Below are 20,677 nucleotides of genomic sequence, written 5' to 3'. Positions count from 1 at the left end.
CTCCTAAAGGATTTTGATTATAATAGCCACAGAGAATCATTCCTGGGATTAAAGGTGGCATGATACTATTTTGGGGACCTTTTTTGTGTGTGTCAATAAGACCAAAAACCATTGCCGTGCCAACTTTAAATCTTGATCTAAACCACGTACAGAAATTCTGGTGTGTTGGAGGAGGTACAGTACTGTTATATATCTCCAACCCACTTGAAGTTTTGTACGTTTAAGTTCTGGGGTTGAGAAAGTTGGCATAAACCTGATTTTTGGGTCTTTAGAGAGAAAGCGAGGCACACACACACACACACACACACACACTAAAATCAATACTGTGCCATCTCTAAACCCCTAAAATGATCCCTTAAGTGTTTTAGAGTCTTAAGAGATTTTTTTTAGAAATATCCATGTCAATACAGCAATTGATAAATTTGATCAAATAATATAACAGTATTAATTTTTTTCCGGTTTCCTTTCAATTGTTATTCAGGTATTACTTACGGTAACCCTTGTCCCTGATATATACGATTGGTGATACTTCATCTCAACCATGTGTCTAGTACAGTGGAATAACTAGTTTTAGCTGCATTGTCAGACAAATTTTAGGTAAGGTTAATACAGTATATACAGTACAGTATATATGTGTATAATATATATGTAGTGAAACTTTTAAATTTAATCTTATTCAACTGATTAAAATTCTAAAAGTTTTGGTCATATCAAAGTACTGTAGGTACAATAACCAGCAGTAACAATAACCTCAAAATGCATATGACTTCACTTATTCTTTCCACAATAATGTTGTTGAGGAAGAGTAAAAAACACCCTTCAACATTGGGATTATGGAGTAAGGAAAAGAATTTCAATGTTATTAATAAGTTTTGTATTTCCAGGGTGTGTGGTTACAAATACACAGCCATAGCAAGTAATGACAGAGTTTGGCAGCAACAGAACAACATTGATATACTGTGGGACAAGCTGAAGGCCTACACACCACAGCAGGATGATCACACAGATGAGAATATAAGTTGTATTATTGTATTACTCTGATTAAACTTTTTTACTTAATATATTTTTTTAACATGAACTATTAGTATTTTTAATTTGTACAGTGCAGTACTGTATATGGTGCTAAGCACTATAGAATATACAACATGATTTATGAGCTCTAATACTTGTATCAAAGTAATTTGATGGCTGATTAAAAAATTGGGGGATTTTATTACCCTCTCCCTTAACTGATTCAGATAAGTGAGTTCCACTTTATACATATACTTATATAACTTTGGTATACAGTATCTGCCTTTACTAATTGTTTGTCAGTTATTCCAATAACCGTAGATATTATTATTGGTGTGCCATAAGATATGTTTCTGGGAATCATCAGAAGTGATGCAAGGTCATTTCAAGTCTACTTGAATATGTGGCCTACTAAAACATTCCAGTAGTTTATATGGAGGGTAGAACTACAGAAGCCTGAAGCTGTTAGATTAGGTTAAGAAAGTTGTGGAAGGTGAAAAAGAAATTCATAAGACAGAGAGTGGACATAATGAGATGCAGTCCAGGTTCATGCCAGGTAGGGGACTACAGAGACAATACTTATGGCCAAGCATTAATCAGAATATCTCATAAGGGGTCAAGGAATGTTTTGTTCATGTGGTTATGGCATTGTATGAAGGCTGAAGAACCTCTGTAAGAGTGAATGGTGAGGGAAGTGAAGAGTATGAGGTGAAAATAGGGGTCCATCAAGGGTCTGCCTTCAGTCCCCTTCTGTTTATCAGGGAGTTAAAGGCACTATTGCAGATTTTATGACTGGTTTGTCCTGAGAGTTTTTGTATGCTGATGACTTAGTGTTGATAGTAGATAGCACAGTATTGAAGAGATAGAGAAATTTACGAAAGAGATGGAAGGAATTGAGTCAAGAGAGTATGAGAGTGAACGTGGCAAAAAGGAAAGTAATGATTAGTGTTGTGGGTGAAAGACCTGTGGTGGAAAGTGGAGAATGGACATGTGCTCTCTGTAAGAAAGGTGTTGGCAGCAATTCAATAATTTGCACTGAGGTGCAATCATGAGTAAATGGCAGTCCGCAGGATGTTGTTGACTTTAAGTGTGCTGTGTGTATGCAAAAATACATGTGGCCTTAGCAAGACTGGAAAAACTTGACACTGGGGATATACCCAGTATCCCTGGACTGTGTCCATGAGTTCTGGCAGCAGTCCTGAAGCTAACTCAGTTGCAAGAGTCATAAGTAGTTGGAGAAGTTTAGGGAGCTGTAGCAGGCATAAAAATTGTGTTGTTGTATGGCAGTGAAACCTGAATAGTTAAAGAGAATGACTTATGTAGACTTGAGTGAGCTGAAAAGAGAATGATGAGATTGATGTGTAATGCGACACTGAGAGATAGGAAACCTTGTTCAGTGCTACTTATGAGAGCAGCTATGAAAGCAATTGGGTCAAGAGATGCATGAGTTTGAATGTGGTGGAGAGGAGAACTAGGGTAGGCTGAGGACTTGAGGAGAGCTTGTGAGAAATGTCCAGAGATAAGCTAACTCACACAAGAGTAGAAAATGGCTATAAAATGATGATATTGTAGAACTGGTATAAAGGGTGATTTTGCTCAGTGCTCTTGTTGTTGATGGCAGGTTTTATGTTTTGTACAATGTAAGATTTTGTACAGTAATGTCACAGCGTCTAATACCTCAAATATATTCAAATAGTTTTGTAGATTCTACCATGTGTCACCTGGTTAGGTCAACCCCATGTTGCTGTCTCAATTGTTGCTTGGGTGCCCCTTGTTGAGATGTGCCAGATAATGTCAATACCACAACACACTCAAAATACATCATCAGGTACCTCCAACAAGGCACAACTAAGCAGTATATGAAACAGCTTCACAATACCAACTTAAATAGGACACAAGTGGTGCAATCAACATAATTTAAAACATATCATTACATCACAGAACAATAAGTACGAGACATAAAACCTGGAAAAGAGCAAATGACTCCTTCATTACACCACTCACAAGCCAGCATTCTTATATGTTAACTGAGTGTCGGCATAACTATTACAATGACTTAGCTCACAAGATATTTTTTTACCAATCTTATGTGACATTGCACCACTTCTGAAAATGTCATAAACAATACACAGCTAAATAATAAGAATCATGGAGACCTCATCCTTAGGTTTCCTCCAGGGACAAGAAAATGTTTGGTGGATAGGCAGATGGGTACAGGGTAAGGGGTAGTATCATGTGAAGAGTAGTGGAGAGAGTTCTAATTGGGGTTAGTACTAGGTGAGAGATAGTAAAGGGTGAAGGATAGTGTGAGATGAGAGGTACTGTGGGATGTGGGGTAGTATATGTACCTCCCCTATCCAGTACTACCCCCCACCAAGTACTACTCCACCCAATATTACCCCCATCCCATACTACCTCCCATCCCATACTACCTCCCATCCCATCCCACTTCCCATACAAGTATAACATGAGTATCAGACACAGAACAATGAATATTAAATTTTGTTATTTAAAACTGTCTCTTTATATATTTATACATGCATTTTCTCCCTGGTTCTAAAATCTTTTCTGTATATTTCAGAGACATGACTACACTATAAATCGTTTGTTCATTGTTGTAAAATTTTATGTAACACCCATTTGTTTCTAATAAATTCCTTTGCAATAAATCACGTCTCTTAAATTATCTCATATTAACATTATTTGGAATACTGTACAGTACACGTCTTTTTGGGACAAGACAAAAATGGGACATGTGAACTACTGTACTTATACAAGTCTCATATTTTCTGGACCAAGCAAGAACATTATTTACTGATAATCTTCAACACATAGCTCTTGACTGGGACCAAATAAGTTACTGGATTCATTCATATTTTGACTGTTACATGACACTTGAGGCACACTGACATAACACACTTTACAACCTTATACATCCTTGCAACAAAAACTCAACACATTCAAAATACACTCAACGAAAATCCAACACACATACAACAGTCAAAATTTATCACAAAATTACAGTCCCAATATTACCTTGCTCCATAATGACTGAATAGCTATTACTGTATACTTGCATATTCATTAAATCCAAAACTATAATATCTAATGGTATTTCTAAAGGAAAATCTCTGCTGGAATCTGAATTACTGTACTTACAATAGTAAATAAAACAGCATAAATCTCACAAAATTTCTCAAGTAAATAAGCTTGTGATGAGCAAGAAGTAAACTTAACAATAATGGAACTGATGATAAACTATACTAGGTACAGTATAGTGTTTGAAGTAATTGTACAGCTTTACTTCATCCTCATCACCTAATGAAAGTGAACACAAATTTCACATAAAGGCTAGAAAGATAATTATAATGCTCTATGCATTATTAAATTCCTAACACAAGCAGCCATTTTCTTAGATGTTCGGGAGCTAGGTGAACACATTGTTTGCCAGCTCCCCACACAGGAATGGGTTTCTTAAACATGTTTCCGAGGCCTATGGTGTGAGAGGCCTCCTACCTCCCAAATGACTAAGAAAATTGCTGATGGTGTTTACATATGAATGGTTCATCCTTGCACTTCTTATCCACAATTCAAAAAATTATTTATGTTTTATAATAAAAAAGTTTCCCTATTCAGAGAATGATACAGCCTGGATTCTGGAATACATAGACAGCATATAAAATATCCTCTAAAAGGTCTGTTGAAACTAAAAACATATATCATTACAATACAGTACTGCATCCATCAGAAAAAATAAACATGGCAAGTGAAAACCAGTAGATTGTCGGGTCAGTGTACTGTAGTAAAAAAGAATTTCTCAAAGGTAAATTAAGACAATTACGTACATTGCACAGCAGTAGCACTAATGAGCTTAATTCAAGTGAGATTTCTGACTCAGTGAGTTATTATATACCTCATAAAAAATCTACATCTTCCACTGCAGCTAATGAAAGTAGCATTTACCTCTGGAAAATGTGTCATATAACAATATTCACACTGTCCATAATAAAGTACAACACCGGTACTTGTCATCACACATTACTGTACAATACAGTGAAATATTCCTTTGAGAATGTTAGTTCTCAACTTCAGGTCCCTGGCTTCTTAAAAAGTCTGCACATGCATTATTAGATCTTGCCAGAACAGTAAGTTGTAAGATTAATCAATGGCAAAATCTCAAAAAGAGTTTTGCAACAGTGATGTTTGAATCTTAATGCTTAAATATTACATATTCTTGGTAGATGAAAGTCTATTGCAGACTTTTATTCCAAAGCCTGGACTGAGAATTATGGTACATGGATCCCAAGCATATAATGCATTTAAACAAAGAATAAATTACTTTGTCCATGTTCAGCTTCCAATCCCTAGTCTCCTCAAAATGCAGCTCTAAACACAGCAGACAACAAGTGTTTGCATTACAAATCTATACATGTACTGAATAAATAATCAGAAGAAATATAAAAAAGACTATCTGACATTTCAGATCACTTTGGTAAGCTTGTGAGCAGCAACACACATGGATTACGAGATCATATTATGAGCACACAGGGTCAGGCATCGCGTGTTTTGCTACTTGTAAATGAAATATATCAAGAGAAAAATTTCCTTTCATTTTACAAGTTGCAGACATTACATTTCTATATCAATGTCTAGTCTAAAAATGTATTACCAAGACATTGTTAAGATTCTAGTATCACATTTTCTGGGGGTCCTCTGACGCCTATTGAGCACCTGCTGAACACATGGCTATCATAACCATTATCTGCATCTTCTCATTTTTCTGTTCTTTCAGATAAAGTTTTCAAGTGTTTACATAAACTATATTACCAGATGACTGAATCACTTACTTCTTGTCTCTAGATTCTACAGCAATTCTAATCTAAAAATTACTAGACATTTTGCAACTTTGAAAAATCTACATTATCATGTCATCTACATATTCCAAATTAACACATATCACAGGACATTAAAGATTACAACTCCTCGCCTTCTTGAACACTAAGGATTCTAAAATCTATCCCTCAACTTTATTGTAGCACCTATATGTTAATCCAAGTTTAACCGCATAATGTTTTAAACAAAGGGACAACTCGTACCTGCTCGTGAGCCCTCAACACACACCAGACCTGACACACTCTGTACACCCAGGTGACACCCTCTAGGAGTTAAAAAAAAAAGTGTTGCTGCCCAATGACTACAAGGTATCATGATCCAGCTCCTGTATCCTGGTTAACCTTCCCATCACAAGTATGCATACTTAATTATTTCCATGTTATAACTGCCAGACATGACACACCTATCTCACACCTCTCAGACACCATGTTCTTATTGCTTAACTGTTGAACATCACAATGCTGTTATATATATATATATATATATATATATATATATATATATATATATATATATATATATATATATATATATATATATATATATATATATATATATATATATATATATATATATATATATATATATATATATATATATATATATATATATATATATATATATATATATATATATATATATATATATATATATATATATATAAAGATAACAGCTCAACTCTCTGAGGTAGCAAAGAATCTCCACTGATAAGCTGCAGCTGATAGCTTTGTGGACATCATCAGGGATACAAACATGCAAGCAGGCCTAGCTATCTTCTTGTTTTGGTTTCTGTGATGAAATACTTTAAAATAGAATAAAACTTCTTTGGTTTACTGTATCAAGTGAATAAGTACAGTACTGCTTCACTGGAAACACCAGGACTTGCATGTCCACTTCTACTAAATAAGACTTTATAAATTTTATCTCAGTATACTGTAAGGGTAATTCAATTCTATAGACAATGTTGATTCTAATGTTGAGGAAGTGGTGTCTTCCTGATTTAGACTCCCACTGAATGTAAATTTCATAAAACTAATCACAATGCAGGAATACTGGAACTCTATGACCAATGTAGTTCCTCATCAGGAGGATTAAACTAAATCACTCTTGCTACATTAAGTACCAACAATGCCTTCGACAGAAACAATGGTTCAACTCACCAAGTTACTTGACTCTCCTTGTCTTGTGTTTCTTGGATTCTACATGTTGAGCAAACTGACTTTCAGAATTTAGTGTGAGGTCACACGGGGAGCAGTAATATTTCCCTGCAAGAAGACAAAGAGCAGCATTATTACTTGTACAGTATATGGAACTCAACTGTGCTGTTGACTGCCAGTACTGTGCTGTACACCCTCACAGATCACCACCACCTGAAGCATCAAATTTTTTACCATATCTACCATATATGACCTAACATTTTTCAGATATGCCCATTATTCTTGATCTGTGTGAGCTCATTTGTCTCACCAATTTTGAAAACAATCTTATGAACTGATTTGAGTAATTGGTAACCTGGCATGACAATACCCTGTACCGTCTCAATAATATTTTGACCAAAAAGCAATAAAATTTGTGTCCATAAACCCCATTCAGAAGTTATTATATGACATAATAGTATACGTGTAACACTATAAGGATCACGTGAAGATTAGTTCCTCAAAATTATTTCACCTGATGATTAAACACCCTGACATTACCTGGGGTAGGTAGGTTAGGTTACCATCAGGGTGCTTAATACAGGTGAAATAAACAGGGGTGCTAATCTTCATGTGACCCAAATATGAATATCAAGTAGACTGTAGAGATGCATCACTACAGCACTTTACTACAAATGCATCATATTTAAGAAAGACTGTCATCCTTACTTTAAAAAATATATTTCTTAAAAAAAATCAGAAAGGATAGGTACCACAAAAATATGTAGTGTATGTATGTATGAAGGTGTGTGTGTGTGTGATTCAAATAAAAAGTATTTAATTCACCTTAAACAATAGCCATCACAAGTGGTGAAGCAAATATGGACATGGAGGCCAAACTAAATATATAGACAGGAACAGTCAAAACTTTACAGTAAAAAAGAACTTCAAAATCACAATATCCATGAACACACACACACACACACACACACACACACACACACACACACACACACACACACACACACACACACACACACACACTACTGTACCTGAAGGCGTCCTATATATAGAGAGATCCTTGGATTTGGGCTTCTTCACCTCGTCAGCCTTGATCACACTCGCCAGGATGCTGTCTGCTGGTCCTGTAAAATAATAGGTACTGTGTTTAGATGTTGGTGAAATGTGAGGTTAATCGCCTGACGATGATGGTTTAACCCCTAGAGTAAGATGGTTAAACCCCTGAGTGTGATGGTTTAACCTCTTGCGTGTGATGGTTTAACTCCTGGCATGTGATGATTTAAACCCTTGAGTGTGATGATTCAAGCCCTTGAGTGTGATGGTTTAACCTCTTGAGTGTGATGGTTTAACCCCTCGCATGTGATGATTTAAACCCTTGAGTGTGGTGGTTTAACCCATATATGTTGGCTTAACCCCCTGAGTAAGATGGTTTAACCCCTGAGTACGATGGCTTAACCCCCTGAGTATGATGGCTTAACCCCCTGAGTAAGATGGTTTAACCCCCTGAGTACGATGGCTTAACCTCCTGAGTATGATGGCTTAACCTCCTGAGTACGATGGCTTAACCCCCTGAGTACGATGGCTTAACCCCCTGAGTACGATGGTTTAACCCCCTGAGTACGATGGCTTAACCCCTGAGTATGATGGCTTAACCTCCTGAGTACGATGGTGAGTACGATGGCTTAACCCCTGAGTACGATGGCTTAACCCCCTGAGTACGATGGTTTAACCCCCTGAGTACGATGGCTTAACCCCCTGAGTACGATGGCTTAACCCCCTGAGTACGATGGCTTAACCCCCTGAATATGATGGCTTAACCCCCTGAGTACGATGGCTTAACCCCCTGAGTATGACGACTCAATCCCTTGAATACGATGACTTAAACCCATGAATATGATGACAACCCCCTTGGATTGAACAGGATTATCAGTGCTGTATGTAATGGAGGCTACATATTATTACATACAGTAGTTTCTCATGAACATGGAATTATTTTCATTATTTTATCATAGAACAAAAGCCCATTCAGCAGATCTTGTTCATGTATAAATTACAGAGATCTCTTACGCCACATTTATCTGCTTGAACCCCCTCACCCTCCCCCCGATGACTCACTACCTGCATCGTCACTGGCATCTTCACAGTCTTTTAAAAAAACTCCCACAAGCGGTTCCAAAATCCCGTCTGGACTGTGAGCGCCTCATAGAACAAGAGATATATTAACCTAAAGTGCCATATATCATCGGCGACGTCCGTTTGTCATTTGTTTCCCCCGACATCCACCTTGAGGTAACTGAATATGTAAATTTATAGCTGATGTGGGGGCCGACTCGCTGTCTCGTCTCGTCACTGATGACAAATATGGTTCACGGTGTGGGTGTACAGTATCTTCCATTCATATTTATTCATGAACTAAATTCACGCAGAGAAAAATACAAAAAGAGAATGTAATATTTATAAACATCAACGGAGCGTGTTGAATTTGGCTCGGTGGTATTTTCATCAATGTTTTAAAAGTTCCTCTCTCTATATTTTACAAAGACCAGTGTTTCGTACATTTTATTTTACAACAGCAAACAGGTCCAGTTACATACCAGGTCATACAGGTCAAATTCATCAATATCAGGTCACACAGCTTCACTCACGAATGGCCTGTAGTATTAGGTCACAGGTTCAGGTCTAGTAAATGGTGGGTCAGGTCAGGTCACTTCTTCACCCACGGTCATCTCAAGTCTAGTCTTTACACACACACACACACACGCACACACACACACACACACACACACACACACACACACACACACACACACACACACACACACACACACACACACACACACAAAATCTAACCTGATCCAATCACAACATCGGCCGCTCCCGATTTTGGGGGACACTGGAGGCGATTTTCCAAGTGGGGAGACGAGCACAAAGATGGCGCTGATTGCTCTTACGCCCGCCTTCCGCAGCCCTGAACAATGAAAATGGTGCAAAATCTCCCACCAAAAGCGCCACTGATGACGTCGTAAGAGGAAGGGCGGGAAGGCGTAGGGGGATAAGGCGTTAGTGTGTGTGTAAGTGGGGTGGGAGGTAAGGGTGTGTGTGTGTGTGTGTGTGTGTGTGTGTGTGTGTGTGTGTGTGTGTGTGTGTGTGTGTGTGTGTGTGTGTGTGTGCCAGCAGCCACACAATAACCCACAGCTACACTCCCGGTATTCCCTCCACCTCACTAACGGACATTTGAATGCTCAAATTTCAATAATTCCATTAATTTCGAGCCAAATTTGGGAGGGAAAATTGCATATATATGAATGGCTCTCTCGTGGCCTGCCAAAACAATGTAGTAGGAGGGAGGGAGGGGAGGGGGGGAGGGAGAGAGAGGGGATATTGGGTGGAAAGGGAAGGAAATATGAGAGAGAGAGAGGCAAGTGAAGGGAGGGGATGGAGGGAAGGAAGTAGATGTTTGTGGTCGTGTTCCTGGTGTACCTGCTGGTGGTCGGTGGTCGTACTCCAACTGTTCATGGTCAGTGCTCGTGCTGGTCGGTGGTCGTGGTGGTCAGAAGTGGTGCTGCTACCCACCTAAGCGGTGACAGCCAACAGAGCGGACACACCCCAGGCACGTAGCAGATGTCGGCCTAGATTGGACTCTGGGAGGGAGGTGGGACAGTTGATAATGGATTTCCGAGGGAGAAAAGACTACAGGATGTCTCCCCGGCCGTCACCGTCCCCGGCCGTCCAGGTCAACAACCGCCTCCGCTACGACTTGGGGTGGGATGGGGAGGGGGGTAGGGGGAATTATTTATCGTGGGCCTGTGAGGACGTGCCGGGCATAGCGGAACAAGAAATAGTTCCAGCCGACACAACTCTCAGAGTCTCGGAGATGTGAGTTAATTCTGTTTTCTTATATGGATGAGTGAGTGCCTCTAACAGGCCCACTTAGGGGAGTCTTGAGGACTGGATAAGAGGCTTCGTATCGACAGTGAAAAGGTTTTATGGGAACATAAAGACGTTAACGGAACCTAAAGGGTCAGATAAGGTCAGGTACTAATGTTAACCATGACCAAGGCCCCGACCCTTACCTGTAACCACCTTAATGAGTTACGATACCAAGAGGGATATTTTTCTAAGTTGTGAGGAACATATTACTTAATAAACCTCGGGGAATCCATCTTTGTGCCACAGCTTAACGGGTCAAACTTTAAGAACCGCAGCTCTGGTGAACGAGACGTAATCACGATGTCGACCATCGTAAGTACATCCTGCTGGGGTCGCTGTAGGGTAGAGGTGAGTAGCCAAGTGTCCCCGACGGGTGAATTAGCTAGAAGCCTCCCCGGGATAGGGAGGAAGGGACAGTAGTGAGTAATTAACACCTCCGTCTGTGTTAGTGGCGGGTGAAGCGTGTCCCCACCACCAGTCACTACTGCTGGGGTCGCTGTAGAAGGTGAGAAGCTGAGTGTCCCTGAACCCTGTGTTAGCGAGATGCCTCCCCCGGGGCTTATGGTGGAGAGGGGGAGAAAGTATGGACAGTAGAGGGTAATGAACACACTGTCTGGCGGTGGCGGTGATGCGGCTTTTTGCCCATGGTTAACATAATAGACCTAACCTAACCTAACCCTATAGCGTCCGTTAGAGCGTTAAGGTTGAAATACCACGAACTAACAACGGAATCTGGTCTCTATAGTTCCGAGTGGTTAATATGAGAGGCTCCGAGCGCTTAAACAACCTACACTGATTCAACTATACCCACCCCTACACCCTATAACCACTTCCTACACCCTACGCCCTCCCTTATACCCTATACAGGGTACACCACCCCTACACCCACTCCTACACCCTACACACCACCCTTGTGTCCTACACACTACCCTTACGCCCTACACACCATCCTTACACCCTATTACACACCACCCTTGTGTCCTACACACCACCCCTACACCCTACACACCACCCCTACACCTACGCCCACCTCAACACCCAGAAGGAACATATAAGAACAAAGTTTAAATGAGATTCCATGGGCGTGCGGGTGGGAGTTCCGCCTCAATCAGTGTTGTGGGCGAGGGAGCTATGGGAGTCTCACCTTACGGCTTCCTCCCACGTACTACATGCTCCTGGGCCTCCCTCTCCCACCCACCTAACTTGTGAGAGAGAGAGAGAGAGAGAGAGGTAAGGTGAGAGAGGAGGCAGGTTGGAAGAGGAGGCAGGTTGGAAGAGTGAAAGACCAAGAGTATATATATATATATATATATATATATATATATATATATATATATATATATATATATATATAAAATATATATATATATATTATATATATATATATATATATATATATATATATATATATATATATATATATATATATATATATATATATATATATATATATATATTAGACTGACAGGTACAGGGTCTTTCATAAATTTGAAATATTTAAGTATATTTTTTACACTTCATACTTATGTTATTTTATATTTCCTTTCTTCCACTAAAGAAATTTATTTATTTTCCGTGGCGTAACGTAATTGTTTTAGACACGTTCTCCCTGTTCTGCCCTGTCTCTTCACCACCCCGCCACACTACACATTTGTTCTCAAGATAAGGATTGTAGCACCAGTTTGATGCCAATATACGTGATCTGTCGACTAATTACATACCGTAAAGACATAAATTACTCCTATATGAAAATCCGTGTTGAGTGGGCCAACACGTCTGCACGTATGTGGGGCTGTCACACAGGTCCCAATGTCAACCAAGTGTGAACTGATCAATACTAGTATTACGCTGACTCAACTTCACCCTCACGTTTGTTTTAAAATAAATACCACAGACATGTCTCAGTTACATACAGTGTCGGGTCAGACAAAGGTACAGTCACCCAAAAAAGTCCTGTCGCGAACCACGATTCAGACTCGTGAACCCGAAGCAGTAGACAGTGATACATTATTCTGTCCATAAATGCTTCGGATTCAAGAGTCTGAATCTCGGGGTTCATGGTTCGCGACAGGACTTTTTTGGGTGACTGTACTTTCGTAGTGGTTTAACTTAATATAGAAATTAAATTCCCAAAGGCTGCTATACTGTATATACGAGACGTAAACAAACATTCCTCAAGCCCAATAACATCCATCGAACACGTTAGTAAAGCTGGGCTGAGTAAACTCAGCTAAAAATAGAAGGCACAAAATTAAATCCTTGTGATGAAAAACTGAAAGATTCAAAACTATCAATAACAACTTGCAGGCAAACTTTTGATAGCTTGAGTGAACCAGCGGCTGGAGAGTAAATATAAGGCAACCATTTGGTGGTGGAGGCGAGGGGGGGCAACTCCCTCCCTGCGGCAAAAGTTTACACGGTGTATCAAACCCTTTTACACTATCAAGAACAAACTCGGCGCCAAATTTACGAAGCGGCACCTTTTTCATCCGAGTTGCCATTTTGTTTACGTTATCTTTCCCCCAAGGGTCAATTTTTTACTTGACATCAAACGACTCGCGACCTGAGGCCTTCCCAGGCGCACCAGAGAGCATTTTCATCTCCCAAACACCGCGTTCTTTGGAGAGCCTGGCATATTCTCGATTTAAATTTCTGCATTGATATGGTAATCCCCTGGGCCGCTCCGGTCAGCGGTGCTCCAGCTAGGCTTTACGGATCACTGAAAAGTTAAACTTGTTCGTCGAATTTATACAGTCCACTCACAAAATCCTCGAGTTTGTGCTTGTGCGGTTTGCATAAAATTTACATGAGCTGCACATCTGATCGCAGTTATCGTACATCAAACTGGGAAGCACGCTGTTCAAAGAGAAATTCAAATACAGAAAGCCAAATATGACCTACATCGAGATAAAACCGCTGGATATTTAATTTCAAACAAACAAAAAGCACGAGTCGATGCTTAGGCAAAGACAATCTCCTTTGACCAGCGTTGCATGCTGGGGCTACATCACTCAAACACACACACAGTTTGCCCCCGCGGGCGAGGAAAACATTTTAGGCTAACCCCGCGGGCAGGCTGCTGTAGTGAGTGGCCGCGAGAGTGTAAGCAACCGCCCGCCCGTGAAATTGCCCACCACGTCAAAAATCACGTGGCGTTGAAACACTCCCTTTATTTACTCAGCAGAAGTTGTCCTCCGCTAACACCAGATGGACGGGAGAGATCGAGGCAGACACGACCCAGACCCCAAGCTAACCTGACGTGACGTAGACCTGACCTGACCTGACCTACCCTACCCTACCCTACCCTAACCAAACTAACACTAACCCATCCTTAGCAGGCTATAGTTTATATTACAGTCGAACTATGTATGGATGGTGAACACTGACTCCTCGTTTATATATATATATATATATATATATATATATATATATATATATATATATATATATATATATATATATATATATATATATATATATATATATATATATATATATATATATATATATATATAAGGAACTTGAGTACTCGTGCTCTGTTCCCGTCTATATAACCTGGACAAACGTCAACAAACCTGGACTCTCACAGAGGCAACTCACTATTTCCGGGTTTTTCTTAAGACTGTTGATTTTACCTCAAGAAATGTGGAAGAAAGATATTAAGACATGTCCACACCATCTCCTCCTCCTCCTCCTCTTTAACTTCACTCCGCTTCCTTTTTCTTCTACTACTTCTTGTCCTTCACTCTCCCCTTCTTCGCCCTCCTCCTGTCCTCATCCTTTTCTTCAACTTCCTCTTTCTCCCCGTTCAACCCCATCTCTATCCTCCTCCTCTCCTTCCTCTCCTCTCCTTTCTCTTCCTCCTCTCTCTCTCCCTCCTCCTCTCTCTCTCCCTCCTCCTCTCTCTCTTCTTCCTCCTCGTCGTGGTGCCCCTAGGCCGACACACCACCACCCCACACCTAGCGCGACACTCCACAACAAACACAGTCTAATTAACAAGACAAGCGACCAGCGAATGACACATGCACGACTTCCACTCACTCTCACATTCTTCTCCGTAAAACAAAAACGAAAACAAATCAATAATCTTTAAATCGAGAGAAAATTCTATTAACATTTACAATGAGGCTGATGTGTGGTGCTCATCCGAGTTAATTTTCAAGACAATCGGCAGACTCTTTTTCTTTAGGGGGTATAGAAGATGGTGGATGGCTGCCGGGTACTTTACAAAATACAAAAAAAAAATATGTTTTCAAGCATTTTTCCAGTATAGTAAAGGGTGACCATATTAGAGTGTGGCCACAATAAAGGGTGGCGGCAACAATAACGGGTACCACAATAAAGGGTGGCAACAATAACGGGTACCACAATAAAGGGTGGCAACAATAACGGGTACCACAATAAAGGGTGGCAACAATAACGGGTACCACAATAAAGGGTGGCAACAATAACGGGTACCACAATAAAGGGTGGTACCACAATAAAGGGTGGCAACAATAACGGGTACCACAATAAAGGGTGGCAACAATAACGGGTAACAACAATAACGGGTACCACAATAAAGGGTGGCAACAATAACGGGTACCACAATAAAGGGTGGCAACAATAACGGGTACCACAATAAAGGGTGGCCATATTAAAGGGTGGCCACAATAGAGGGTGGCCATATTAAAGGGTGGCCACAATAAAGGGTGACCATAATAATAACACAAAGACGGTGTTTCCGGCGCATGTGTTGGCTCATAAATCAGTGTTGTGCTAACTTTGAAACCCTGAACTTAAAACAAAATTTATGTGTGTTGAGAGAGAGAGAGAGAGAGAGAGAGAGATATCCCCAACACAAAATATTTCTACATGTTTAAATTGACAAAAACACAACTGCTTCAAGACCACAAACAATACACAAAAAAATCCGTAAGCAGTAACATGCAGACTCTGACCCCCCTCATCCACTTCGTAAACAAATAACTTATTGACGTAATTCATTCAAGCTAACAGCAAAAAAATTCAACGGAATATTATCAATGTAAACACACAAAAAAATAGTGTATTATTATTCGCCAAACTCGGAAATATACAACATATTTTAGCTCAGTATCCCCCTGTGACGTCACAATGGAACCCAACCAAAACATGCACTGGTCTGGATAATCATAATCACCAGTGGATCTTTTACAGTGGAGAGACGGCCTCCCTCTATCCCCTCTCCTCCTCCTCTTCCACCTCATCCCCCTCCTCCTCCACCTTACCCCCCCTCATCCACCCACATGCCCCTCCACCCCCCGGCTTCTTGAGATGGCGTTCACATAATACACCACGAGAAGACTTGCCCAAGATTCATGTTTTTATCCGAAAAGACATTTTTATCTGCCTTAAGATGCCATTCAACCACTAATTGAGGAGACGGACCCCATTTGCCGCACGGAGCAACACAGTGCTAAGCCCAGAAAGCTTCCTAAGGTCGACAATCACACGTTGTGGAGGTGGATGACTGAGCGTTAGAGTTGACAGAGTGATAGGTTAGTTTAGGTCGGTAAGATACGCTCAGGTGATCATCCAGCCCGCTCACCCTCCCTGGGCCACTGTGTCTACCTGAGCGATGTTGTGTGTACCTGGAGGATGATGTGTCTACCTGGAGGATGATGTGTGTACCTGGAGGATGATGTGTGTACCTGGAGGATGTTGTGTGTACCTGGAGGATGATGTGTGTACCTGGAGGATGTTGTGTGTACCTGGACGATGTTGTGTGTACCTGGAGGATGTTGTGTGTACCTGGAGGATGTTGTGTGTACCTGGAGGATGTTGTGTGTACCTGGAGGATGTTGTGTGTACCTGGAGGGAGTGATGATGTGTGTACCTGGAGGATGTTGTGTGTACCTGGAGGATGTTGTGTGTACCTGGAGGATGTTGTGTGTACCTGGAGGATGTTGTGTGTACCTGGAGGATGATGTGTGTACCTGGAGGATGTTGTGTGTACCTGGAGGATGTTGTGTGTACCTGGAGGATGTTGTGTGAACCTGGAGGATATTGTGTGTACCTGGTGGAAGTTATGTGTACCTGAATGATGTGTGTACCTTTGGGGATCACACACACACACACACACACACACACACACACACACACACACACACACACTCTCAAAAATATATATATACCAAAAATGGGCCATAATTTTACAGTAGTGAATTAGAAATATGTCATTTTGCGGGGTATCATTACACAATAAAATCACAAAATTACCCGAACATACAGCCAGGAATTCATTACGGCATTCAGCAGCTGCATTTTTGGAGAGAGAGAGGGGATGGAAAGTGGGGGGGAAGGGGACGGAAGGGTGGGTGGGAGGGAAGGAAAGAGGGAGGGGAGCATGACGTAATAAATCTCTCACTTAAATTTATATATTTCCTAATTCTTTTCTTCTTAATTATTACTCTTAAGAAAATAATAAATACACCAAAAGCAGCAGAGTTAATAAAGTATATTTGTAATTATTTTTGCTGTATTATTATAAACTCATTATAATTATTATTATTATTATTATTATTATTATTATTATTAAGATTGTTATTAATATTATTATTGTTATAATTATTATTATCATTGTTGTTATTATTATTATTATTATTATTATTATTATTATTATTATTATTATTATTGTTGTTGTTGTTGTTGTTATTGTTATTAATATTATTGTTATTATTGTTATTCATCTTCCAAAGGGTGTACAAGAAAACACTATTATCCTCACATCAAACAGTACTCGTGAGCCTTCCAGAATACCTCATCAGTTCCTCAAATACCTGAACTTCTAGAGTCCTGGAGACCTCACCTACACAATCTTTCCGTGTTTAAGTTTATTTACAATCCAATTTCCTTCCGGTCTCATATCACCACTTTCACCACCAATATCCACCCTCACACCACTACTTTCACCAATTATTTCCACCCTCATACCACCACATTCACCACCCTCATACCACCACTACTTTTGCCACGAGCACTTTCACTACCGACAAAAGCCTCACGTGAAAGTCTGCCAGAACAAAACTCCAAAAACTCCCGTCAACACACAGCCAGGCAGTGAAAAACGCCTGACCAGCTGAAAGGTTTAATTTGTGTGGAGGAAAAAACACAGGAGACAAACAGACCACCTAAACCACAGCAAAACCTAAAACCAGTCGGGCCTCCAAGCTATGGATGAATGAGAGAGAGAGGGAGAGAGAGAGAGAGAGAGAATAGGTCAAGCACCACAGCTAAAAATGACCCAGGCTAGGTTGCTGGCAGGCTAGGTGGCTGGCTGGCAGGCAGGATAGGTGGGTGGCTGGCTGGCTGGCTGGCTGGCTGGCTGGCTGGGTGTGGCCAGCCAAGCGAGAATATGTGTTAAAAGCTTTCATCAACAACCTTAAAAAGGTTCCCGCCCACGAGAAATTGTCGATTTTCACCAAAGACTTGCTAGTCCCTATCCTCCCCTCCCTCCCTCCCTCCCTCCCTTGCTCAGTCATTACTTTCCTTCCCTTAACTCCCTCTCACTACTTCACTCAACCCCTCACTTAACCATTCTTTACCTCCCTCACACTACCTCCCTTACACTACCTTCCTTAAACCCTCCCTTACATTGTCTCCCTTAAACCCTCCCTTGCTCCCTCCTTCTCTTTGCCCTCCTCCCTTCCTCCTTCCCCTCATTGCCATCCCCTTTTCCATCACTACTACCTCCTCTCACTTCACTACCACCTCCTTCCCCTCTCTCACAAGAGAAGTAGGAGAGAGGAAGAGGGTAATAGAAGAGATAAGGGTAGTGAAACAAGAGAGAAGAGAAAAAATGAGTAAGAAGAAATAAATGGAACAGATGAGAAGAGAGAGAGAGAAGACAAAAAAGAGGAAGAAAGAAATGAAGCAGGTGGTGAGACAAGAGAAAAAAAAAGAGATGAAACATGAAGGAAGACAATGGGATAATGAATTACTGTGGGATGGTTATTACTGTCACGTCTCTCTCTCCCTAGTTACTAGGGCCTAGTATGAGGAAGCTTTCATCCAGGACCAACTCTGTAAATTGTTCTGCTGGGGATGGTCACTAAGACTCAGAATTAGGCAGCTAAGAAACTTCCACTGCACTGCCAGCCAAAGAGCCAATCACAAACTGTCAACAAGAGTCTGCTGGCCAGCTAGCCAATAAGCACTAAGAGCTCCATCAATGACGTCAACTCCATTGAACACTGTTTCATTGCCACTTCCAGTGTGATGGAATTTTTCCACCTTCCTCCCTCCATCCCATCTTCATTGGGCAAAACTTTAGCAGTTACATTACCAAAAGTTCTCCAACAAGTTTCCCTTTGCTTTGGGTTCAAACAATCTATGTTCAATACTGAAATCATTTACACTACTGTATTGGTATTTGAGTTTCAGTACATTGTTCTATGATAACTCTTATCTTTATACTGTATAACTGAAATTTGTGGTGCACCCAACCCAATAAATAGTGAACTGTACTGTACTGTCCTGTACTTTCTATTTTTCACAAGCCTGTCTACATATTTATTATTTACATGTACAGTACTTGTAGGAACATTGTTTATATCATAAGAAATTTGGAGAAATAATTGTTTAGATAATGTAGAACACAGGAAAAATACGAGTACTGTACCGTATGTGTGTTTGCTCAGACTACTAACTTTGGTAACAAAGACAACCTACACTGTCCAAATGGCACCTTGGGCTAGATACTGTATGACTCATGGGTCAGCCAAACTTTTTACACCAGACAATAACTGGATTGCCACAACCTGGTTAGTTTTACAGCCACTCCTTACAAAGTAGAAAATAAAAGTCACAGTACTGCACATGGCCTCATAGACAGTACAGGTACAGGGAATTTGGAGTTTCTTCCCACAATTACAAATACAGTAGTACAGTAGTAGAGAGAAGACTGTTGCTTTTGTAATAATATGTCTGAGGAGGAAAGCAGTTCAATAACTGAGACATATTGTTCTTATATAATTTTTCTCTCAGGAAAGAAAAAATTATACCAGGCAACCGATTTCAAGGGTGTTAAAAAATCACTGGGTTGGGGGAAGGGGAACAATATTAAATTAACAGATCCAGGTGGGCAGAGGTGCAGGAGGGAGAACTTCAGTTCCTATCATGACACCTACATATACTTTGTGAAGTATTTTTAGGCCATACTTCAATGGTGGATTCCCTCAAGAGGTGAAGCATCAGATACTGTACAGTACTGGATATGGTAAAATAAAATATTCTTTTTATCTATTCACAAACGAATTTTGTTTTTTAAAAACAAGAAACCCTTAAAATCTTTCCACACAATAATTGTGATACTGATGCTCTCATCCACTAAAATTCCTCTATTTCCTTTCAGCTGTACAAAAAACAGACCATACAAAGTTACCTGAACATATTTTTTAATAAAATAAAGAGATATCCAATGAAACTCTTACAGAGAAAAAACATCCAATGTCTCACAACAAACAACCATTTCAATAATCTTGTTAAAATACTTCCAACTATCATTATACAGATGCCCATGTATATACAGATACTGTACTCAAAGTCTTCAACACAGTATAATACAGTACTGTACCTTTACATTTCTAGAAGCACTTTTCCACAGTTTAAGAAACTGTTTTCCTTTACATATAAGAGATGCATTTTTTAAAGATATTTATTGTCTG

General features: G+C 40.2%; 1 protein-coding gene across 1 annotated transcript in view; it reads right to left on the bottom strand.

The window, feature by feature from the left end:
• Positions 1 to 6,582: 6,582 nt before the first annotated feature.
• LOC121868333 (zinc finger matrin-type protein 3-like) overlaps positions 6,583 to 20,677 on the bottom strand; it is a 30,115-nt gene continuing 16,020 nt past the window's right edge. The window contains exons 8-9 of the mRNA XM_042368821.1: positions 8,093 to 8,185; positions 6,583 to 7,169 (exon numbers count right to left, since the gene is read on the bottom strand). Coding sequence (XP_042224755.1) covers positions 7,069 to 7,169; positions 8,093 to 8,185 — 194 coding nt within the window. The 3' untranslated portion in view covers positions 6,583 to 7,068. The remainder of the gene's footprint in view (positions 7,170 to 8,092; positions 8,186 to 20,677) is intronic.

This window comes from Homarus americanus, unplaced genomic scaffold, assembly GCF_018991925.1.
Source record: "Homarus americanus isolate GMGI-L3 unplaced genomic scaffold, GMGI_Hamer_2.0 scaffold19318, whole genome shotgun sequence".
In the NCBI taxonomy this organism is placed as follows: Eukaryota; Metazoa; Arthropoda; class Malacostraca; order Decapoda; family Nephropidae; genus Homarus; species Homarus americanus.
This window is presented reverse-complemented; position numbering and strand designations above follow the sequence as displayed.